This window comes from Pleurodeles waltl, chromosome 3_2 (assembly GCF_031143425.1).
Source record: "Pleurodeles waltl isolate 20211129_DDA chromosome 3_2, aPleWal1.hap1.20221129, whole genome shotgun sequence".
In the NCBI taxonomy this organism is placed as follows: domain Eukaryota; kingdom Metazoa; phylum Chordata; class Amphibia; order Caudata; family Salamandridae; genus Pleurodeles; species Pleurodeles waltl.
Genome location: NC_090441.1, coordinates 119,157,961 through 119,183,516, shown reverse-complemented (window position 1 = coordinate 119,183,516; position 25,556 = coordinate 119,157,961). Strand labels below are relative to the sequence as shown.

Below are 25,556 nucleotides of genomic sequence, written 5' to 3'. Positions count from 1 at the left end.
ACAAGAGTCAGATCAGGCACCCAATCCCAACATGCTCAACCTGGAAACTTGGCTCCTGAGGTCATAGTGTGGATATCTACAGCTTCCATCTGAATGTATAGACATCCTAAAGGAAGCACATAAACCTTTAATCAGGCAGTGCTGTGCAGCTAAATGGAAACGTTTTGTATATTACTGCCAACCTAAAAACATTGACTCACTTACAGCGTCAGTACAGGATATTGTATGTTATTTGCTTTACTTACAAAAAACAAGTATTGCATATTAATCTATTAAAATTAATTTTACAGAAATATCACCCTGCCTCCAAAACAGACAGCATACTTCTCTATTTAGAATTCCTGTCATAAAAAGCTTTTATGACCGGCCTTAAAATTGGTATCTTCCCTAGAGCTCCACCAGCTCCTGCCTGGAATCTTAACATTGTGCTCACAAGGCTTATGGGTTCACCATTTGAACCCATGCATTCTTGTGCTCTCCAATTTCTCTCACGGAAAGTTCATTTCCTAGTAGCAATTACTTCCTTGAGAAGAGTTAGCAAAATTCAAGTGTTCACTTTAGAAGACCCTTTCTTCTAAATTCACAAACACAAAATAGTTCTTAGGACAAACACAAAATTCCTACCCAAAGTTGTTTCACCATTTCACATCAATCAGTCAGTGGAATTGCCAATCTTCTTGCTGAAAGAGCTCTCCACACTCTTGATCTTAAAAGAGCTCTCATGTACTATATAGACAGAACAAAAGATTTCAGAAAAACTAAACAACTTTTTGTGGCATTTCAACAGCCTCATAAGGGTAATCCTATTTCAAAACAAGGATTGGCGAGATGGATAGTAAAGTGTATTCAAACTTGCTATCTCAAAGCTAAAAGACAACTATTAGTAACTCCCACAGCACATTCTATTAGAAAGAAAGCAGCTTCAATGGTGTTCTTAGGAAATATGCCTATGGCAGACATATGTAAAGGAGCCACATGGTCTACACCACACACGTTTACTAAACACTACTGTGTGGATGTGCTCTTTCGCCAACAAGCAAATGTTGGTCAAGCAGTGCTTAGAACACTATTTCAAACTACTCCAACTCCTGCAGGCTAGCCACTGCGGATTTTAGGAGAGAACTGCTTTCAGTCTATGTAAAGCATGTGTATCTGCAGCTGCACATGCCATCGATCGGAAAATGTCTCTTACCCAGTATACATCTGTTCGTGGCATGTAGTGCTGCAGATTCACATGCAGAAAGGATTGAGGGATCGGCTGGATCTCCTAAAGTAGTATACCAGATATTAAAATAGATTATTCAAGTACCTGGTGAGGAGAATCCCATTAAAGCCTCAGTAGAACACAGTAACAAACTAGCAGGATTCTTCCATCAAAAGATCCTGGATATTTATTCCAACTTTCCAGAATCTCCCTCTAGGCTAGAAGATCAGGCCTCTCCTTGTATAAAGGACGGGGCCTCTCTCTTAGTTTACCCCTATTTCTCCAGAGGAAGTATCCTCATTCTTAACTAATCTCAAGTCCGGCTCCCCTGTAGATCCTGGCCCTCCGCAAATACTTGCACAAGGTGCCAGGGTGATCGTTCCTGAAATAACTAATATAATGAATAATTCCATATCTACTGGTGAAGTTCCCGGATTATGGAAACATGCCATAGTGAAGCCCCTACTTAAGAAACCTAATCTAGATCCTACAGAATTGAAGAACTACAGACCTATTTCCCTTCTACCTAGTCCTGCAAAAATTCTAGATAAACATATCAACAAGCAACTATCCTCCTTTCTGGAATCAAACAATTGTCTTCACCCCACTCAGACAGCTTTCAGGCCACAGCACAGCACGGAAACTGCGCTCATTGCTGTCCTGGAAGAAGCCAGGAAGAGCATGGATCAAGGAAAGTTTACAGCAATCATACTATTAGATCTGAGCGCAGCTTTCGACACTGTGGACCATGAGGTGATGAGGAATGAGAAATTTGGGTATAGAAGGATTGGCGCTGGCCTGGCTGAGATCTTTTTTGAAAGACAGAACCTTTCAGGTCTTAGATCCCACCTCTCAGCCAAATTCCATAACATCTGCGGGGTACCGCAAGGCTCATCACTCAGCCCCACGCTTTTTAAAATATACATGGTTCCCCTGGCTGAGTTGGTGGAATCATGGGGATTATCACTTGTCACATATGCTGATGACACGCAACCGGTGGTTTCGCTAAACTCCAACTCTAGGGAAAACATGGCCTCGCTATCCTCCTGCCTGCAAGCGGATGCAGGATGGATGACGAATAGCAGAATGCGCTTAAATAATGATAAAACTGAGTTGCTGATCCTGGGACATGTCTGGCCCTCCTCAGACTTTGGAGATTGATGGTTCCAGAGGAGTGATACCGGCCCCTAGTGAGAATATCAAAAGCCTAGGGATATGGCTTGACCCATCTCTCTCGATGGATCAACACGCCAAGTATATATCCGGTATCTGCTTTGGACTCTTAAGAATTCTTAGAAAGGTTTTGCATATTCTTCCGCCGGTAGCCAAAAGGCTTATTGTCCAAGCTCTTATTATTTCCAGATTAGACTATGGAAATATTCTCTTTGCCGGATCTCCTTTATATGTTAAGAGTAAACTACAAAGAGTTCAAAATGCGGCAGCACGTCTTTTGTTAGAAATACCCAGAAGGAATTCTGTAAAGGCAGGACTAAATCTACTTCACTGGCTCCCCGTAGACCATCGTATTAGGTTTAAGGTTTTATGCTATATACACAGATCCCATATTCTAAGAACTATCTCTTTGCCTTACAAACCTAAGAGAGAGTTGAGGTCAGCCTCAGGGTTCCTTGCTAACCTCCCCAGAATTAAGAAATCCACATGGGGAGGTGCAACTCTTGCTTACCAGGGGGCCAAACTTTGGAACTCTCTTGCCATTGGCCTTCGTATGACGACCAATGAACTTAAATTTCGGAAATCTTTAAAAACGTTACTATTCAAGGTTTAAGTTTCCTTCTTCCCCCCCCTGCACTGGTCCAGAGTCCTCTAACGCTGGTAAGCCGGTCGGTAGCCACGCGCTCTATAAATAATATAACATAGCACACCCTCCCTCCTCCCCGGAGGCCTGTAGCTGTTGTAGTATTTTCTGTATGTAAATATGCATATACACTGCATGGACATCTTTTCTTACTTCACCCTTCTGCGGGGCAACAATCTAATAAAGGATTCAATGCCTATGTGCACTTTCACCGAGAGGAGTCACTCGATCTCGTGACTCGAAAAAGCTTCTTCAAAGAAAAACAACTTGTAACACTCCGAGCCCAACCCTAGATGGTGGACTCATGCTAAGCATGTTAAACTGCAGCACTACATGGCACGAACAGACGTACACTGGGTAAATGACATTTTCCATATATATCAGCAATAATATATATATAGGAAATGCCTCCTTGGCATGGTTACCCCCTAACGTTTTGCCTTTGCTGATGCTAAGTTTTGATTGAAAGTGCGCTGGGACCCTGCTAACCAGGCCCCAGCACCAGTGTTCTTTCCCCAAACTGTACCTTTGCTTCCACAATTGGCACTCAGATAAGTCCCTTGTAACTGGTACCCCTTGTACCAAGGGCCCTGATGCCAGGGAAGGTCTCTAAGGGCTGCAGCATGTCTTATGCCACCCTAGGGACCCCCTCACTCAGCACATGCACACTGCCTCACAGCTTGTGTGTGCTGGTGGGGAGAAAATGACTAAGTCGACATAGCTCTCCCCTCAGAGTGCCATGCCATCCTCACACTGCCTGTGGCATAGGCAAGACACCCCTCTAGCAGGCTTTACAGCCCTAAGGCAGGGTGCACTATACCACAGGTGAGGGCATATGTGCATGAGCACTATGCCTCTACAGTGTCTAAGCAAAACCTTAGACATTGTAAGTGCAGGGTAGCCATAAGAGTATATGGTCTGGGAGTTTGTCAAACACAAACTCCACAGTTCCATAATGGCTACACTGAAATCTGAGAAGCTTGGTATCAAACTTCTCAGCACAATAAATGACCACTGATGCCAGTGCACAATTTATTGTAACATGCACCCGGAGGGCATCTTAGAGATGCCCCCTGAATACCAATCCGACTTCTAGTATAGGCTGACCAGTTCCTGCCAGCCTGCCACAAACCAGACAAGTTGCTGGCCACATGGGGAGAGTGCCTTTGTCACTCTGTGGCCAGGAACAAAGCCTATACTGGGTGGAGGTTCTTCACACCTCCCCCTGCAGGAACTGTAACACCTGGCGGGGAGCCTCAAAGGCTCACCCCTTGTGTTACAGCGCCCCAGGGCATCCCAGCTAGTGGAGATGCCTGCCCCTCCGGCCACTGCCCCCACTTTTGGCGCCAAGGCTGGAGGAGATAATGAGAAAAACAAGGAGTCGTCACCCACCAGTCAGAACAGCCCCTAAGGTGTCCTGAGCTGAGGTGACCCCTGCCTTTAGAAATCCTCCATCTTAGTTTTGGTGGATTCCCCCAATAGGATTAGGGATGTGCCCCCCTCCCCACATCTTCTCTGCAAGTCCTCTTCTACCCAGATTTGCTTTTGCCAAGGCTTGTTGGTTGTCCTCCTGACAACTGACCCGACTGCAACCCGGCGACCAACGTTGGACAGCTTCTGCATGACTTCAGGGAATCCTCTTCAGCTCCTAGTCTCTACAGTTGGCCTTCATTATCCACCGTTGACCCGGATTTCATCCACAGAAGGGTGGGTAGTGGCTCCTGCTCCACCTGCACACTCCTGCATGGACTGGACTCTGACCTCTTCTTGTTGCAGGTCTTCTACTGGAATCCACTGTTGGGTTCCACTGGACTGGGCCTGTTCTTGCAAAGTTCCCTTTCCAAGTCCCCTTGTTAGTCTTTGGGAAGACCAGGTAACTTACCTCTGCTCTCCTGGTCGCTGGGGGTCATCTAGGTACTCAACTCTTGGGGCCAACTCTTGGGGTCCTGAGTTCTCCCAGCTCCCTTTTAACTATTCCACATCCTTGAGTGGGGGACCTAGCTTAGCATTCTACTATTTTAATTTATGGTTCAAGCATGTCAACTCCAGAGCGACTTTGGAACCAGTGCTGCTGTCTGCACCGGAGCCGTGGTGCCCGCTGATTAAAACGACTACAACTGACTCCGCAGCCCCGCTGCTGCCACAGGGCCTCCGAAGTTCCGCCACAGCGCGAGTCCCCAGTGCCATGTCACGATGTCACTGACACCCGATTCTGCTGCAGCACCTGTGGCCCTGTGGTGTGATCACAGCACCAAAAAGTCAGCACTTATGTCTTGACCTGTTGGATTCATCAGCTCCTTTGGATCATAAGGAACTGACGCCGCATCATCTCCCCTGCAACCATACTGAACGAACACCTCACCTCCCCTGCCTCACAATAAGGAAACAATGCTTCAACTCCCCGGTTGTAGTAAGGAACCGAAGCTGCACTGGCTCCACAATGCCTTACCTCCCTGACTCTGTGCGACATTGTTTTCCAAGGTCCTGTACCTGGGGTCCGCTCAAGTCTGTGACCGGCCAGCACTCACTCGCGAGTGGCATTGGTCTGTTGGATCCATTGTGTTTCTAAGCACTATATTAAGATTAAATCTTTGAAAATGTGTATCTTTGCTTGTGTATGTATGATTTTTGTCATGTTGGTCTTGTTTTACTCAAATATTGGCTGTTTTCTAAACTGGTGTGGAGTACTTTTGTGGTGTGTTTACTATGTTACTGTGTGTGTGTGTGTACACAAATGCTTTACACATTTACTCTGAGATAAGCCTGACTGTTTGTGCCAAGCTACCAAGTGGGGGAGCAGGGGCTGTCTTAGCTTTGTGACTCCCTTACCCTGACTAGAGTGACGGTTCCCACTTGGACAGTGTGCAAACCACTGGCAACTAGAGACCCCATTTCTAAAAGTTGCCCAGTAACCATTTGTTTGTAGCATTTAGTGCTGTAGATTCACATGCACCTAGTTTGTTCCCCGGAAGCCACCGATGATCACAGATGTTTCTGTGTCCTTTTCACTCCCTTTACTATGCCCAGCACACTCTGTTTTCAACACTTCTCTCCACTTAAAATTACTCACCTGCTAAGCGGAAAACAGTCTGAAGTGGAGCCAGTGTGTTGGTGCTTAGTGGACCAAGAATGAAGTAAAAAAGAAAAACAAGTTGCTAATGTCCAGGCCCAACACTAGATAACAATGAGCATGCACAGCATGTGAGTCTACATCACTACAACCTAGGAGTATCCATGCCTCTTAAACTTTTCCTTAGGGCCTTTTCATCGTGGTATCTTTTTGTAGTCTCGTCCTATCCAAGTCTTTGCGTCATTCCATGAGATTGTTTGAATCTTCCTCTTTTTTTCCTATTTTAACTTAGTTGCTGTAACACAGAAGTATGATAATCATTGGTTTAAGGTGTTTAGAAGTACCAGTTGGTCTAGATTGAATTATGTGGGCCGTCTGTATATTAAAGTCTTTGCTAAAAGTTACTGATATACCAGTGGGTCCAAGTTTTCAGGAGGTAAGTGTAGGAAGATGGCTGTGTATACACTATACCAAAATGAGGTATATTGTGCACAGTCTCCAGGGGTTCCCCAGAGGCTTAACAGAGGCCAAATAAAGTAGATAATATTAATGCTTTCTTTTGTGGTAATGTAGTCAAGCGGTTAGGCCTGTTAGAGGGAAGTGCAAAGCATTTGTTGTGCACACAGTCAAGAAATGAGGCCCACACTCAATGACTAACTCTTGGCCAATTGTTGTATATAGCAGAAATATATTTTGTTACTTTATTACTAGAACTAGAAGGTCTTCGTTCCAGGTAAGTACAGATGTCAATAGAAATCAAGCAGCTGAATCAAATGCACTTTGTTTTTTGCAGGTAAAGCAGTTTATAAATAAATAACACTTTTCTATTTCAAAAATGTACAGTGTTATTTTTGATAGGAGTCATTAGAGTCCTTGGGGAGAAGGTGGGGGGAAGGAGTATTACCACAGTTAACAGGTAAGTAAATGACTTACGATTCCAGTCTTCAGGGGTTAGGATGCCCATAAGTCAAAGTTTAGGCTGACCCCAAAAGTGCACCACCAGCAACACAGGGCCTGCTGGGTGCAGAGGTCAAAGTTGGTGTCAGGTTTAAAATGCATTCCTTTGAGGACTGTGGGTGTTCCGTAAAAAGCAAATTGCAGGTAAGTGTCCACTGTTCCAGGACACAGGCCTGTGGAGTTTAGGTCAGCACCGGGGGTACCAGAGGTTCACACCACACACACACCCTCAGAGGCGGCGATGTGCAGGGTGCAAACACAGAGCTGGATGCCCAATGCTTTTCAATAGGTGAACCCCAGGGGTCACAAAAGATGCTGTAGGCTGTGTCCAGAGGATCGGTTCCGGGAAACCTAAAGCTGGACAGGTAAGGGAGGCGCCCGCTGGACGTTGCTGGACCGTCGGTCAGATTCCCCAAGGCCAGGGGGCTGCAGCTACAGGGTTCTCCTTGGGCGTCGGGTATCTTCGTTGGATCCATTCGTGGTCTGTATTCAGACTGCAGGCGTTGTTGGGGTGGCCAGGAGGGGTCAACCCAAGGTGGACTTGAGGTCAGAATCGTCTGTGGACCTTCTCTGAACTGGTGGGCCACCTGGGCTTGTGCCGTGGGCGTCTAGTGCAGGGTGGGCAGGGCTATTTTGGATGGTTTCTTCTGGATGGAAACAGACGGGTTTCTGACACCATGGGGTTGAAAGCCTTTGGGCTTTCTGGGGCCAGGAACGAAGCCTGCTCTGGTTAGAGGTGTTCCACACCTCTCCCCTGCAGGAACTGTAACACTTGGCGGTGCGCCTCAAAAGCTCGGGCCTCCTGTTACAGTGCCCTAGGGCACTCTAGCTAAAGGAGATGCCTGCCCCCCTGGACCAGGTCCCACTTTTTGCTGCAAGTCTGGCGAGAAAATTGGGGAAAAAAGGGAGGAGTGACCACTTCAGCTGGGATCCTCCCTACTGTGTCCAGAGCTGAAGTGGCCTCCCTCCTTATGGAATCCTCCATCTTGTTTTGAAGGATAGGGACCATTAGGGTTAGGAATGTGCCCCCCTCGCCAAAGGGAGTGGGCACAGGAAGGGTGTAGCCACCCTCATTGACAGTAGCCATTGACTACTGCCTTCTGACCTTAAAGGCTAAAGCGTAAAAGTGCTGCAGCATCAAAAATAATTGATTCACAGTGAAGGGGGAAAATCCTCAGCAGCTTCGGGAATAATAAGAAAATCCAGAAATTTCTTACAAAAGTCATGTCTCCCTTTCACACGAATCAGATAAGAGACTAACGCTGAAAGGGTTTTAAACCCACTTGATGTCTAGAGTTCTACTTATGAAAACTAAATCTATAAGCGGGCAAAGCATCTCTGCCACTTTTACAAAACCTTGTATAGACAATCCTATTTCTAAGGGTGGTTTCACTAAATGGATTGGTAGATGTGTACAAACATGCTGTGTTAAAGCTTAAACATACATGTATGTAATGCTTCACCCACATTCTATAGGCAGCTACTTTGGCGTTTTCTGTGAATATTTCCATGGCACACATATTGGAAGAGTGCTTCCTGGTCAGTCCAGTACACTGTTAGGCCCGCCAAGAGGCTTCAGTTTGCCAGTTTAAAAACTATTCCTCCAAAATTTGCGTTGTCCGCTCTCTAGCCACCCTTACAGGAGATATTTCTAGACAGCCTAATCAAAGCATGTGTATCTACAGTAACAAAGGTGATAAGTAGAAAATGTTACTAACTGTTTGTTCGTAACATGGAAATATTTCACGTGCCCCTATGAAATGAGTGTTTATACTTATGCATTTTGTGCCGTAAGGGCAACCAAGCATGTTTGTTTATAGATGTGTGTACACAACAAATTCCTTATCAATAGCATTGTTTGCCCTAACACATTTGGCAGATGTTAAATTCGAGAAGGGTGAGTTACTGTTAAGTCTATTCAACTGCAATTTGTCTGAGAAGACATTGAATGGATTACAAGAAGTGGGCAGTCTGTCCCATAACTCCACAATAGCTTCGGTTTGGCTGAATGTCTGCATTAAAGCCATGCAGGAACAATTGGCATCTGTGTACAATACTTGAAATGTTGCCAATTACTAATTGGACATGTTTTTAGTTATGTGTTTTTTAACATTAGAAAACATTTTAAAAAATAATGTTTCAGGATCCCACATTTGCGTGAATGTATTCTTCTTTTGTGAATGACCAGTAAGTAGATATGATTGAGAAATAGCATTACAAGTAGTGTTTTCATTTTGCTGAAACTGCCAACCAAGAACATCCTGTCAATTGACAGGCTTGTGTTCCCTGTTATACAACTGTCCCTTAGGTATTGCTCTTTAGTTGTCACTAAATGTTTAGGCAACCATAAAAACACTTCTACACCCATAGATTCCCCTAACCTGCTCAATCTATGAATTGTGTCAAATCGAAAAACAGGACAATTTTTAAAAAATGTTAAATTAGCTTTAAATTTCCTATTAATAAACCTATTTGAAAGACATCTGATGCTAGCCTCCATTTCTGTAAATAACTACTGGGTGATCAGCAACCTGTTTTGATGTCTAAAAATGTTGATTACCTAGCAAGTCATGACATATCAGTTACAATCCTAGTCCGTCATGGCTCTGACATAACTCTTATTAAATCTGTGTGTTTGAAATGTAATTTAGTGCTGTTTTGCGGCTGTCAGATCTTGAGTCGTGAAAAGTTAAGTGCAACTGAAGTATATCAAGGTATAGACCGCATACTCTGCCCCATGTCTGAAGAATCTACCTAACTACTATGCTACTCTTTAATCTTTCCCTACCTTTTACATTCTTGACAGAAACCCAGACATGTTTCCTTCAAGAAATTGTTTAAAGAACATTTGTTGACTTGATGTTTGTCACCTTCCCAGTTTATGAACACATCCGTAATGGATGCTGCACAAATGACCACAGTCGTTCTCTAAGCAAAGGTGGCACTTTTGGAATTACCCATAATTAAACAAGGTCATCCTTGGCGTTCAGTAAATCCAGTGACCAGGATGGGGATTGTTTCTGTATGGTTAAAGGAGATTATTCTAATAAAAGCAAGGCTTTCACTGCAGCTGTTCTCAACATATGTCTCTTGTATCTTTCATAGACTTCCAAAAGTACTTCTTGCCAATTGTAGGAAACTGGCCTGGTGTGTGGTAAGCACCTATGGTGTTATCACCTTATACCAGATCTGGGTATCCCCTATTAGGGAGGTGTAGACAGTGTCTAGGAAACCAGGGCTCTCTAGAGGTAGCTGAGGATGAGAATCCAAGGCTTAGCTTATGCAGTACCACTGATAGTCACACAGCACTCACACACATGAAAGGACCACACAATGTTACAAAAATAAAGGTACTTTAATATAGTAACACAATTGCTAAAATACTGTATAGGCAATACTCCACTCGCAGGTGAGTAAACACACTATTATATACCCATTAGAAGTCATGAATTGGCATAGAAAGCAATAGAAAACAGTGAAATAACAGAAAATAATGGAGACCCTAGGGGGAGACCAAAACATATACTAAGTAAGTGGAATGTGAAAGTCAGTCCCCCCCACCCAAGGAAGCGGAATCTGTAGAGGGGAGTTGGAGGAACTAGCAACCCCAAAAGGTAAGTACCAGGGTGCCCCCAGCGACCAGGAGAGACAGAGGTAAGTACCTGGTTTTTCCCTTAAACCCACAGGAAAACCTTGGAAAAGGACTGTGCAAGACCCAAGCAAAACTGGAAGAAACAAAAGGTGAAACCTGACAGAGGATGACCTGCAAATGAAGGATACCAAGTCCGTTTTGAGTTGGAGTGTCCAGTTGGGGCAGGAGCCACTACCCAACCTTCTGGAGATGCAGGACCAGATCGACTGTGAAGACCAGGAGTCGGCTATGTAGCACAGGAGCAGGAGAAGAGTCCCAGCAGGGATGCAGTCGATGTCCCACGTAGCAAGAAGAGTTGCAGTCCGTCAGTGGTGTGGAAAAACCACCAACAAGCCTTGGCAAAGACAGTAGTTGCAGAAGAAGATTTGCAGAGCTGCTGGGGACCAGGATAGTCTAGGAGGACTGAACCCATGGAGGGGAGTCCCAGGTGACCCTCAGCAGTGAGTAGAGCCAGAAGTCGAGGATGCAGCCCCCACAGGCGACTCGTAGGCACAGGAGTTGCAGTGAGGCCCACTCAGCATGCCTGGAGAGGAGTCGCTGGAGCAGCAGGCAGGAGACTGCTTTGCAGGGAAGAGTGCTAGAAGTCGCAGCTACATGGAGCCTGAAGATCCTTTGGAAGAAGAGTCAACAAGCCTTGGTAGCTGCAAGAGTTGCGGTGCACAGGGGCACTGTCCTGCAAGGAGAGGCAAGGGCTTACCGTCTCCCAAGTTGGACAGCCAGTAGAGCGGACCAAGGGGACCACTCCAGGTCACCACCTGTGAGGCAGGATCCATGCAGTTCCAGAGGAGAGAGGATCCACGCAGCAGGTCGTCGTTGCAGTTGGTGCCTATGGATGCCTTCACTCCAAGGGAGATTCCTTCTTGCTGCTTCTGCAGGCTGAAGACTCGTCTCCATCAGATGATGTACAGCCACGGAAATGTTGCAGTTGCTGGAAGGAGAAACACGGAGCCGGAGAAACAATGTTACAAGGCAGAGTCATCACTGGAGTTGCAGGTTGTCGGTTCCTGGAGGGTCCAGTTGCAGTCGCAGTGGCCAGATGTTGAAGTAAAAGATGCAGAGGAGTCCTGTCTGAATCTTGCACGTCGAATCTGATGACCTACCCAAGAGGGAGACCCTGAATAGCCCAGGACTAGCAGGGTGACCACCTTTCAGGAGGGGGCTTTGACGTCACCTGCCTGATCTAGCCACTCAGATGCTCCAAGGGGCTTCTGCCCACCTTGGATTCAAGATGGCAGAATCAAGTAGCCACCTGGAGGAGCTCTGGGCACCACCCCTGGGGTGATGATGGACAGGGTAGTGGTCACTCCCCTTTCCATTGTCCAGTTTTGTGCCAGAGCAGGGACCGGGGGACCCTGGACTGGTGCAAACCAGTTTATGCAAGTAGGGCACCAAATATGCCCTTCAAAGCATATCAGTGGCTTGCGGAGGCTACCCCTACCAAGCCATGTAACTCCTATTTCCCAAGGGAAGAGGCTGTTGCCTCCCACTCCCAAAGGAAATCCCTTGTTTGGCGTTCCTGGGCTTGAGCTGGTCAAGCAGCAGGAGGGCAGAAACCTGTCTGTAGGATGGCAGCATCGTGGGCTGCCTGGGAAACCCTGCAAACTGGTAGGAACAAAGTTGGGGTCCTCTAAGGAGCCCCCAGAGTGCATGTAATCATACAACCAATACTGGCAACAGTATTGCGGTATGATTCCGACATGCTTGATAGCAAGCATGCCCAGGTTAGAAGTTACCATTATGTAGCTGGACATAGGTAGTGACCTGAGTCCAGTACATGGGTAAAATGGCTTCCCTGCACTTACAAAGTCCAGAAAAATGGAGTTCGTAGGTGCACCTCTGCTCATGTAGGGGCATCTCTGCTGATGCAGGGGTGCAGTTACACACAGGCACTTGAACCTTCCCCTCTGGGCTAGGAGGGCCTGACATAGGGGTGACTTATAGTGACCTGTAGTGAAAGGGTGCATGCATCTTTTCACACAGGCTGCAATAGCGGGCCTGGAGACACATTTAGTTTTTGCTCCCATGGGTGGCAAAATACATGCTGCAGCCCATGGGAACCCCCAGTGCCCCAGTGCCTGGGTACATAGGTACCATATACCAGGGACTTAGATGGGGGCACCAGTATGCCAATTTGTGGGGTGTACTAAGTCGGGAACAACCAAATTTAGAGGGAGAGAGCACAGTCACTGGGCAGGCAAAAAGTGGGGATAACCATGCCAAAAAGAGGGTACTTTCCTACATCAAGCATGAACAGTCTTTATTGGGCCACTGCCAAGTGAAGACTCTGTTGAATTCCAATTATGAGTCCTGCAATTGCTGACATTTACAAAGACTTGAACATTATTTAAAAGATAAACAGTTCATGTAAAAGATAAACAGTTCATGCATATATCCAGACTCTGGCTTCAAGCATTTCTATTTTATGTAGTAAGTTAATACTTCTTCCATAATTACCACAACCCGATCAGTTTGAAGACACTTATGGTCATTAGAAGGATTCTGAATTCAGTGTCTGGTTCAAATTATGTAGCTGTTTACTCCACAAGAAAATCAATGGATTTAAGTTCAGGTCTCATGAGTACTCTCAAGATTGAATTCAAATTCCAAAGCACAATAATGTTGCTTGTGTGGTCCTTTGTTTTTGTGTCTATAATTGTTTCTCAATTTTTTTATCCACTATTTTTGTAGCATTGCAGTCTATGACGCCACCCCTGGATTCTTTGCAGGATGGATGTGAAAGTTCAGGTGATTACATTTGTTGCTTTGAAGATGCGTTATTTGTGGCTTGATGTGTTATAACAAAGTAACTCTATTATTAGAAGCAAGCATTGCCTTATTTACATATTTATCCAGGTACAAGGCTGTCTACACATCTTAAACATTAACTTCTCTGTTCCATTCACACTGTAAATGTCTGTTTGTGTTTGGTAGTGTTTGTTCAGGAAACATTTTGCCAAAGCTCTATTGTATTTTTCTACCGAATACTTTATCAGTAGCTCTTTCAATTCTGAAATCCCTCTACTACCAGGATGGAACAACCACCACACACGAGAGTCTGAGCCCTTAGTTACCGAGTCATTTTTTTTGTTTTATTATTTCTTTTAGTTGAACTGATAGCCACAGTGTAATATCCCAGAGTAGGTAAAGATAGAGAGTCTGGGGTGTGAAGAATCTGCAAAGGCATTAGTATCCATCAGCAGCCAAGTTACTTAAGGCAGGATTTACTTCTGATGAATAGCCTCTTTACAAAGTCTTTAATCTGGACCATCTGATTTAGCCCCTGAAGCCAGAGAGGGATCTGTTTGCCAGATACAAAGGGTGTGGACACATAGCAGAATGTAGCAGAAGTCTGACAGTAGTGACAGATGCATTACTCCTGGGATGGGGCGGCCACCTGGGAGAGGCGGAGATCAGAGGCATCTGGTCTCCACCAGAATCCGGACTCCACATCAACCTGTTGGAGCTCTAGGCGATCAGACTAGCATTGAAAGCATTTTTTCCCCTCTCTCAAAGGGAAGGTAGTGGAGGTGTTCACGGACAACACCACCGCCATGTGGTACTGAAACAAGCAGGGTGGGGTAGGATCGTGGACCCTTTGTCAAGAGGTTCTGCACCTCTGGACGTGACTGGAACATCAGGGCATTTTCCTGGTGGTTCAACATCTGGCAGGCTCTCTTAGCGTCAGAGCGGACCTACTCTGCTGACAATGTTGATCATGAATAGCGTCTCCATGGTGGCGAGAGCCTTGGTTCAATCTGTTCACTTCCGCAGAGAACGGACAATATCAGCAGTATTGTGCGTTGGAGTTTCCAAGGTGGGATTCGCTTTGCAGCGCTTTTCATCTTGAGTGGAACTCAAGCCTCCTATACCTCATTTCGCCCATACCACTTCTGCCCAGAGTTCTCAAGAAGATCAAGAACGACCTGGCCCAAGTAACCCTTGTGATGCCGGACTGGGCACAAAGAGTCTGGCATCCCGAACCATTGAGCGTGGCCATTAATCCTCCGATCAGACTGGCCCTTCGGGAGGATCTTCTGTCGCAGCAGCAGGGGAGGGCTCTCCACCTGAACCTGTCCAATCTCCGCTTTCTTGCGTGGGGATTGAGCAGGGCAATTGACAGTTTTTGACCTTCTGCCCAAAATCTGTAATGTAATCTTGGCAGCTAGGTGTCCCTCCACCAAAACGGTGTTCGTCTGTCGTTGGAAGAAATTTGTGGCCTGGTGTACAGGCAAGTCTGTTGACTTCCTTACTGGCCCTCTTTCTGAGGTTTTGTTGTCTACCCTTTCTCTGGCCCAACAGGGCTCTGCTATGGGCACTCTCAAAGTTATCTGGCTGCCGTTTCTGCTTTTTCGCAGTTGCCTGATCAACCTTCCTTGGTTAAGTCTCCAGTTGTAAATAGGTTACTTAAAGGCCTTACTCATATGTTTCCGCCATCCCCATTCATAATACCCCAATGGAATTTGAATTTAGTTTTGAAAATTTTGATCCTCTCAGGTTTCCTCTTTGAAAACAGCCTTCTTTGTATCCATTACATCTGCGTGCAGGGACAGTGAGCTGCAGGCATTGTCATCTAAGCTGTTCTACATTTCTATCTATCCTGACAGAGTGGAACGTTGCACAAGGACCTCCATTCTGCCAAAAGTGGTTATGGCCTTCCACCCCTGCAGAACTCCACCACCTGGATCCAAAAAGAGCGTTGCCGTTCTACCTTGATCGTACCAAAGAGTTCTGGGTGGATGATCAACTCTTTGTTGGTTATGTGGATGCAAAGAAAGGTTGGACAGTGCAGAAGAGAATCCTCTCCTGATGGGTCGTATTCTGCATTAAAATGTGCTATGCATTGGCTAGGAAGCATTCCACTGGGGGTTTGCATGCTCATTCTACCAGAGCTAAAGCTGCAATCACTGCATTAGCATGCAGAGTTTCAGTGCTTGACTTCTGTCAGGCGACGTGGTCATCTATGCACACATTTAACAAACACTACTGCTTGGACAATCATGTACGTAGGGACAGGCACTTTGCCCATTTGGTGCTGCAGCACTTTCAATACATTTATTGAAATGATTGCAATCTAGCATAAAGCGAATAGGCCGTGAAAATTAGGCAGATTAAACTAAGCACAGTAATCCGCATTATAAACATGGTAAAGAAGATAAAGAATCCAACCAATGTGAATGTGATTCTAGATGGTCTAGAGGGTCTAGAAGTCCCTACCTAACCCTAAGACCATGCTCGAGAGCATAACGGGCATACTTTTCTGCTTGGCCCAACCTAAAGGATTAGGCCCAGCCCCATGCCTGACCACCGTGTCAGGAGTCAGCCTGCGGTGTAAATGGCAATGCTTTCAGGGGCTGGTAGGTTAGCACCAACTGAACAGCATGTCAAACAGCATTTGTCCAAGGACAGTCATGGCTGAAATGCCCTCTGCCGCTCCCGGGTCAGTGCATCACTTAAATAATAAAACCATACTGTATTGGAAGCACAGTCCTAATGTAATGCTCTGTATAGATGTTAAAAGCTGTCGCCTGAGTGGGCAACACAAACTAACATAGCTTTTACAGTGTTCCTACTCTTGGACAGAAAGTACTGATTACATGTTGTGCAAAAACTAACTAGACAAGCAGTTCGTTCTCTATATTTCAAGAATAAAAGCCAGCTGATAAAATATGTAAAAAGTCTTTGCTAAAGGCAGCCTAACTAAAACGAATAAATATAAAATAGAACTTAAGGAGACTAAAACAGGGGTAACCAACACTGGTCCAAGAGGTCCTCAGAGCAGCTGTGGCCTGATAGCCACGACATCTGCCTCTGGTGCCTAAGCACCTTGCACGATACGAAGTCATACTTGTGCTTTGCTAAGATGAACCACAAAGCGATCTGAGACCGAAAAGCCAAGCTCGCCATCGCCAAACACCAAAGGAAGTCGCAGAAGCAGTCTTCATCCCTGTCAAAGTCAAATATTTAGTCGTGTTTTTGCTCCTGAGGTCGTTCTCGAAACCACTCCACGTCTAGATCCATGATTTCAGGTAAGTCACATACATCCCATAAACAAAATGCCTCTCAGGCGTCACGCTACTTGTACCATACAAAGTAGTGCAACGCCCCGGATACCCTTAGACCTCAGAGTCGCTCCATGGAATGGACTTTAGCAGTGGTTCCACTCTGTCTTTCTGTCAAATGGGCTGCTACAGCAGACAAATGCCACCAGCTGAGGAAAGCTGCAAAGAGAATTTTTTGTATTTTTAGTACCCAACCGGATCCCGGTGGAGCACCCTTGGACCCACAGGATCCAAAGTGGCAGTCTGTTAGACGCCCGTGTATGTATTCTTTCTCAATACCGACTGCAACATTTGTCCACTGCTGTCCAGTGCCACAGGCCAGAGCTTTGACGCCAGCACAAACACCACACCTGAATTCAATAGTTTTATCGAATTCAGAGGCTCAACTCTTCTCAGAACCACAAGTACAGCTTTTTTTTTAACATGACCTACAGTACTATGATGATAATAAGGATTTGTATGAGGAACCCAATATGTTTGAGGCTTACTGGATGCCAGTGAGTTGGACACCTCTTCTGACATTGGACTCAATTCTCCAAACACTGTTGTCACTTAGGAATGTGGACCTTTTGCCACTGTCATTCACAGGACAGCAGAAGTGCTTGATTTGACTCTGCCCTTGCAGGAAGTTTAAACCAACTTCTTAACCAAAGTCCCCAAGCCAGTAACCACTTCCTATTAACCTCTGCTACCTTTTAACGAGGCTGTTACAGAGATACTATGGGCACCTAAGCAAAGCCATAATCTTGTCCCCAGTTACAGGTTGACAAGTAGTAAGCCGGCAGAGGCCTCCTTCCGGAGACCCAGACTTCTCTGGGTAACATCTTACCCTAAAGAGCCTAGTAATTCAGGCATTGTCTAGTCACCTCAACCCCAACTTCTTCCCTACCTCCCCTCCTAATAGGGAATCCAAATGGATGGAGAACTTGGTACAACACGTTTTCTCCAGTGCTAGCTTTGGCTTACGATCTGTCAATGCTACCTGCTTCGTGGGACAGTATTCGCACATGTTTTGGAACAGAGTGGTGGACACCTTGCCAGCAGTCCCAGAGGTTGTCAGGCTTGCACTTCAGCATCTGATCCTCAATGGCCAATGTAGGAAGCTGGCTCTGTATGTACTATATCAAAGTGAGATATAGTGTTCACAGAGTCCAGGGGTTCAACAGAGGCTAAAGTAGATAATACTAATGATCTCTTTTGTGGTAGTGTGGTCGAGCAGTTTGGCTTTTCAGACGGTAGTGCAAAGCATTTGTTGTGCGCACACAGAAAATAGAAGAGGCACACACTAATGACTACTCCAGATCAATGGTTTTTATATATCAAACATTATATTTTCTTAATTTATTTTCAGAACCACAAGATTCAATTTGCAGGTAAGTACCTCAAAGTTCATATTTCACACAGGTATCAACAGTACTTTGTTTGAAATAGGTAAATAATACAGTGTTCGATGGCATCTGTCGCTGTAGATACACATGTTGTGCATAGCCCGCCATCTGGTGTTGGGTCGGAGTGTTACAAGTTGTTTTTCTTCGAAGAAGTCTTTCGAGTCACGGGACCTCCTTTTTGTCTCCATTGCGCATGGGCGTCGACTCCATCTTCGATTGTTTTCTTTCCGCCATCGGGTTCGGACGTGTTCCTGTCGCTCCGAGTTTCGGAACGGAAAGTTAGCTAGTTATCGGAAGATTTCATCGGTATTGTTGCGTTCGGGATCGGCTTAGATAGTATCAACACCGCATCGAAGTTCGAAGCGCTCCGGTGCCCTTCGGGGTAGTTTTCGATCCCCCGTCGGGGCCTGGTCGGCCCGACCGCGTGTAGAACAACGCTGATGGAACGGACCCCGTTCCGTTTCTGTCCCAAATGCCACAACAAATACCCGTATACAGACCAACATTTGGTCTGTAACCTGTGCCTATCGCCTGAGCACAGTGAAGAGACTTGTGAGGCCTGTCGCGCGTTCCGGTCCCGAAAGACACTCCGTGACCGTCGAGCCAGGAGACTTCAGATGGCGTCCACGCCGACAGCTCACCGTGAGTTTGAGGAACAAGAGGAAGAAGAAACCTTCTCGATCCACGAATCGGACTCCGAGGAATTCGACGATCAAAGAACTGTGAGTAAGACGTCGAAAGAAACACATAAGAAAAGTGACAAGGCCCAGGGGACGCCACTGCCATCAGGCCATGGCTCGACCCATAAATTCGGTGACCGACCATCGGCACCGAAAAAGGCCCAAACAGTGCCGAAATCGTCCGACTCCGGTCGAGACACCGGCACGCAGCCTTCTCGGGATCGAGAAAGTGCTGCAGAAAAACATCGACACCGAGATAGTGGTGCCGAAACGGCTCGACGCCGAGACAGCGGCACCGACGAAGATCGACGCCGAGAGGTTTCGACTCCAAAGAAGAAAAAAGTCACCTCGGAGCCGAAAAAACATACAGACAGGGTTTCGGTGCCGAAAAGACCCGCAATCGACCCAGTTTCAGGATCCTTTTCAGAGGAGCACTCACTGTCCTCTCAGATGCGAAAGCATAGATTTGAGGAGGAGCTGCAATCCACCGAAGTGGACCATACGCAAAAACGTATTTTCATACAGGAAGGAACGGGGAAAATAAGCACCCTTCCCCCTATTAGGAGAAAGAGGAGACTGGAGTTTCAAACAGACCAAGCACCACTAACAAAAGTGGCAAAAAAGGTTACTCCGCCACCCTCTCCTCCACCTGTGGCTAACATTTCACCAGCACAAACTCCTCCACATTCCCCGGCTCACACCACCGTGAGCCAAGGTGACCAGGACCAAGACGCTTGGGACTTATACGACGCCCCAGTGTCGGACAACAGTCCGGAAGCGTATCCTACGAAGCCCTCACCACCAGAAGATAGCACAGCATATTCTCAAGTGGTGGCTAGAGCGGCAGAATACCACAACGTAAACCTCCACTCAGAACAAGTCGAGGATGACTTCTTATTCAACACCCTCTCCTCCACCCACAGCTCCTACCAAAGCCTGCCTATGCTCCCAGGAATGCTTCGTCACGCTAAAGACATCTTCAAGGAGCCGGTCAAGAGTAGGGCAATAACACTAAGGGTGGAAAAGAAATATAAGGCACCTCCCACAGACCCTGTTTTTATCACCACACAGCTGCCACCAGATTCCGTCGTAGTAGGAGCAGCTCGTAAGAGAGCCAACTCCCACACATCTGGGGATGCTCCGCCCCCAGATAAAGAGAGCCGCAAGTTCGATGCAGCCGGAAAGAGAGTCGCAGTACAAGCTGCAAACCAATGGCGCATCGCTAACTCTCAAGCACTGCTTGCGCGCTATGACAGAGCCCATTGGGATGAGATGCAACACCTCATTGAGCATCTACCCAAGGAACTACAAAAGAGGGCAAAGCAGGTAGTTGAAGAAGGACAGAACATATCGAACAATCAGATACGCTCCTCTATGGACGCAGCGGACACAGCTGCGAGGACAATTAACACAGCTGTAACTATAAGAAGGCACGCATGGCTACGAACGTCTGGGTTTAAACCAGAGATACAGCCGGCAGTGCTCAATATGCCATTCAACGAGAAACAATTGTTCGGACCAGAAGTGGACACGGCAATTGAGAAACTTAAAAAGGACACTGACACTGCTAAAGCCATGGGCGCACTCTACTCCCCGCAGAGCAGAGGCACTTACAGCACCTTTCGCAAGACAACCTTTAGAGGGGGGTTTCGGGGTCAGGCCACACAAGCCAGCCCCTCACAAGCCACAGCGTCCAGCTACCAGGGACAATACAGGGGACGCTTTCGGGGCCAATACAGAGGAGGTCAATTCCCTAGGAATAGGGGAAAATTTCAAGGCCCCAAAACCCCTACAACCAAGCAGTGACTCACATGTCACTCATCCCCTCCACACAACACCAGTGGGGGGAAGAATAGGTCAGTATTACCAAGCATGGGAGGAAATAACTACAGACACTTGGGTCTTAGCAATTATCCAACATGGTTATTGCATAGAATTTCTACAACTCCCTCCAAACATACCACCAAAAGCACAAAATTTATCAAAACAACATTCAGACCTTCTGGAAATAGAAGTTCAAGCATTATTGCAAAATAACGCAATAGAACTAGTACCAAAGACACAAATAAACACAGGAGTTTATTCGCTGTACTTCCTAATACCAAAAAAGGACAAAACACTGAGACCAATCCTAGACCTCAGAACACTAAACACCTACATCAAATCAGAACACTTTCACATGGTCACGCTACAAGAAGTGTTACCATTGCTGAAGCAACAGGACTACATGACAACCTTAGATCTCAAAGACGCGTATTTCCACATACCAATACATCCGTCGCACAGGAAATACCTAAGGTTCGTATTCAAAGGAATACATTACCAATTCAAAGTATTGCCCTTCGGTTTAACAACTGCACCAAGAGTCTTCACAAAGTGCCTAGCAGTAGTGGCTGCACACATCAGAAGGCAGCAAATACACGTATTCCCGTATCTAGACGACTGGCTAATCAAGACCGACTCACTGACAAGGTGCTCGCACCACACAGATCAGGTCATGCAAACCCTCTACAAACTCGGTTTCACCATCAACTATGCAAAATCACACATTCTGCCGTGCAAGGTACAACAATACCTAGGAGCCACAATAGATACAACAAAGGGAATAGCCACTCCAAGTCCACAAAGGGTTAAAAAATTCCAAAAGATTATACAATGCATGTATCCAACACAAAGAGTACAGGCGAAGATGATGTTACAACTCCTAGGCATGATGTCCTCATGCATAGCCATTGTCCCACACGCAAGGTTGCACATGCGGCCCTTACAACAGTGCCTAGCATCACAATGGTCTCAAGCACAGGGTCAGCTTCTAGATCTGGTGTTGATAGACCGCCTAACATACCTCTCGCTTCTTTGGTGGAACAACATAAATTTAAACAAAGGGCGGCCTTTCCAAGACCCAGTGCCACAATACGTGATAACAACAGATGCTTCCATGACAGGGTGGGGAGCACACCTCAGTCAACACAGCATACAAGGACAATGGGATGTACATCAAGAAAGCTGCATATAAATCACCTCGAACTACTAGCAGTTTTCCAAGCATTAAAAGCATTTCAACCAATCATAACTCACAAATACATTCTTGTCAAAACGGACAACATGACAACAATGTATTATCTAAACAAACAGGGGGGGACACACTCAACACAGCCTTCTGGCACAAAAAATATGGCAATGGCAATTCACAACCACATTCGCCTAATAGCACTGTTTTTTCCAGGGATCCAGAATCAACTTGCAGACAATCTCTCTCGAGATCACCAACAGGTCCACGAATGGGAAATTCACCCCCAAATTCTAAACACTTACTTCAACCGTTGGGGAACACCTCAAATAGACTTATTTGCAACAAAGGAGAACGCAAAATGCCAAAACTGTTTGTGGCATCAGTCGCTGAAGATTCACATGTGCCCACCCGCCTCCCCGGGAGCCTGTAGCAGTTCGGAAGTTAGCTTCAGTCTTACACATCTGTATATATATTAGTAAACCTTAAATTGGTACATTCTTACTCACTCCATTGCATGGGCACTATTACTACAACACAACTCCTACCTCACCCTCTGCGGGGAAAACAATCGAAGATGGAGTCGACGCCCATGCGCAATGGAGACAAAAAGGAGTCACTCGGTCCCGTGACTCGAAAGACTTCTTCGAAGAAAAACAACTTGTAACACTCCGACCCAACACCAGATGGCGGGCTATGCACAACATGTGAATCTTCAGCGACTGATGCCACGAACAGATGTACACTGGGTAAGTGACATTTTCATTTTGAATTATTGGCAATAATCTGTTTTAAAAATGGACACCATACAATTTTCAGAAACTGTTCCTGGGGGAACAAATGTTAGGTCGTTGAACAGGTAAGTACAACACTTAAAGTTTCAGTCTCCGGGTTTTAGGAAATCCATCAGCTCTGGTTCAAGTTAACGCCAAACCCCCACCACCAGCAACATGGGGCCGGTTGGGTGCAGAGGTCAAAGTTGACCAAATTTAACGTGGGCTCCAATGGAGACAGGGGGTACTCGGAATCAGGACTGCCTGCAGGTAAGTACACGCAGCTCAGAGGGCAGACCGGGGGGATTAGAAGAGCACTGAAGGGCCCACAAGTAGACAGCAAACACACACCCTCAGCTGCACAGGGGCGGCCGGGTGCACACAAGACGCCGGGTTTTGAATGCTGGTCTATGAGTAGACACTGGGGGTCACTCAGAGGCCGCAGGAGAGGTCCAAGGGGGTGGCTCGGGCACACCACCAGTCAGACAGGGAAGAGGGCTGCCTGCTGAACATAGAGGCACCGGTGGTCGGTTTCTCCAAGGCCTGGGGGCTGCGGGTGCAGTGTGTCTTTAGGTGTCGGATATCTTCATCCGAAGTTTTGCGGTCAGGGGGGTCCTCTGGATTCCCTCTGCAGGCGTCATCGTGGAGGGGTGGAGAGGTCAACCCAGGGTGGGCACTTGCTCGCAATTGCCTAGGGAACCCTCTCTTGCTGGGTGGACCACCTCAGGTGCACAGGTGTCAAGACTCACGCATCCAGAGAGAGGTGGGAGTCCTTGGTTGTTGGTTTTCTTTAGACAGAGCCCCTGTCTTCAGGAGGATTTGGTCCTTTTCAGTGCGGGGCAGTCCTCTGGAGTTGGGTAGAGGTTGCTGGTCTGGCTGGGCGCGTTGCTGGTTCCGCTGGACGCGTCGCTGGTCTTTTGCAGGTTCTTGAAGCAGGAGACAGGCTGGTAAGGCTGGGGCCAAAGCAGTTGTCGTCTTTATTCTTCTCTGCTGGGGGTTTCAGCTTGGCAGTCCTCCTTCTTCTTGTTAGGTCGGCAGGAATCTGGTGAGCTGCGTTCAGGGAGGCCCTTAAATCCTAGATTTAGGGGCGCTTTAGGGGTCAGAGGGCAGTAGCCAATGGCTACTGTCCCTGAGGGTGGCTACACCCTCCTTGTGCCCACTCCCTTTGGGGAGGGGGCACAAACCTAATCCTATTGGTCCCTGTCCTCCAAACCAAGATGGAGGATTCTGCAGGGAGGGGGGTCACCTCAGCGCTGTACACCTTAGGGGTGGCCTTGGCTGGGGTGGTCACTCCTCCCTGTTTTCCTTAATTTTCCTGCCGGAGTTACCGCCAAAAGAGGGTCTCTGTCCGGGGGGGCCAGCATCTCCACTAGCTGGAGTGCCCTGGGGCAATGTAACCCGAGGCTGGAGCCTTTGTGGCTCACCGCCAGGTGTCACAGTTCCTGTAGGGAGGAGGTATGAAGCACCTCCACCCAAGACAGGCTTTGTTTCTGGCCACAGAGTGCACAAAGGCACTCACCCCATGTGGTCAGAAATGGGTCTGAAAGTGGCAGGCTGGCACAGACTGGTCAGTCCTACAGTGGCAGTTTGGCTAACATACAGGGGGGCACCTCTAAGATTCCCTCTGTGTGCATTTTTCAATAAATCCCACACTGGCATCAGTGTGGGTTTATTGTGCTGAGAAGTTTGATACCAAACTTCCTGTATTCAATGAAGCCATTATGGAGCTGTGGAGTTCGTAATGACAAACTCCCAGACCATATACTCAATATGGCTGCACTGCACTTACAATGTCTAAGAATGGACTTAGACACTGTAGGGGCATATTATTCATGCAGCTATGCCCTCGCCTGTGGTATAGTGCACCCTGCCTTAGGGCTGTAAGGCCTGCTAGAGGGGTGACTTACCTATGCCACTGGCAGTGGTTTGTGGGCATGGCACTCTGAGAAGAGGTGTCATATCCACTTTCTTTTCCTCCTCACCAGCACACACAAGCTGCAACGCAGTGTGCATGCGCTGAGTGAGGGATCCCCTAGGGTGGCATAATACATGCTGCACCCCTTAGAGACCTTCCCTGGCCACAGGGCCTTTGGTACCATGGGTACCTTTTACGAGGGACTTGACTGTGTGCAAGGGCTGTGCCAATTGTGGAAGCAAAGGTACAGTTTTAGGGAAAGAACACTGGTGCTGGGGCCTTGTTAGCAGGGTCCCAGCACACTTTCAATCAAAGTTTACATCAACACTAGGCAAAAAGTGGGGGGTAACCATGCCAACAGTGGCACTTTCCTACAGCCAAGATGCTGTGAAATATACCATCATGTATGGCCCAGACCCAAGTGACGTCTTTCGCAGGGCATTCGGGACCAGGGTGGCGCTTAGGTGCCATGCTTGGATTCGCCCAGTTGGCTTTTTGTCAAACATACAGCAATCTCTGATGGACATGCCGTTCAATGGCTCAAAACTTTTCAGAGCAAAAACTGACTTGGCACTTGAAAAATTAAAGGAGAGCAAGTCTACCCGTTTGGCAATTCCCCCACAGCAACATCATTTTCGAAACTACAGAAGGGGGCATCAGCAGAAACAACACCAATATTCCCCTTAGCAGCAACAGGCCTCTCTGCCCTTTCTAGGGTGAGGTCTGTAGGAAAGTCACTCATTTTGACGTGGTTACCCCTACTTTTTGCCTGTCATCAGTATGCTTAGAATCTGGTTGTCTAGGACTTTGCACTCCCCCACAATTGGCATACGCCTGCCCCCATATACGTTCCTAGTATATGGTACTTAGGTACCCAGGGCATTGGGGCAACAGGGGTTTCCCATGGGCTGCAGCATGTATTGTGCACCCATGGGAGACCATGCAAAATGTGTCTGCAGGCCTGCCATTACAGCCTGCGTAAAAATGTGTGTGCACCCTTTCACCACAGGTCACTGCACCAGGTCACTGTAA

The 25,556-nt window shown here is 46.9% G+C and overlaps 1 protein-coding gene across 4 annotated transcripts in view; it reads left to right on the top strand.

The window, feature by feature from the left end:
* CUX1 (cut like homeobox 1) overlaps positions 1–25,556 on the top strand; it is a 1,145,546-nt gene that overhangs the window by 751,574 nt on the left and 368,416 nt on the right. For 2 of the 4 annotated variants that reach the window (XM_069226952.1, XM_069226950.1), the window contains exon 20: positions 13,388–13,444. The exons of the other annotated variants lie outside the window; for them this stretch is intronic. In XM_069226952.1, the coding sequence (XP_069083053.1) occupies positions 13,388–13,444 (57 nt within the window). The remainder of the gene's footprint in view (positions 1–13,387; positions 13,445–25,556) is intronic. 4 annotated transcript variants of the gene reach the window in all.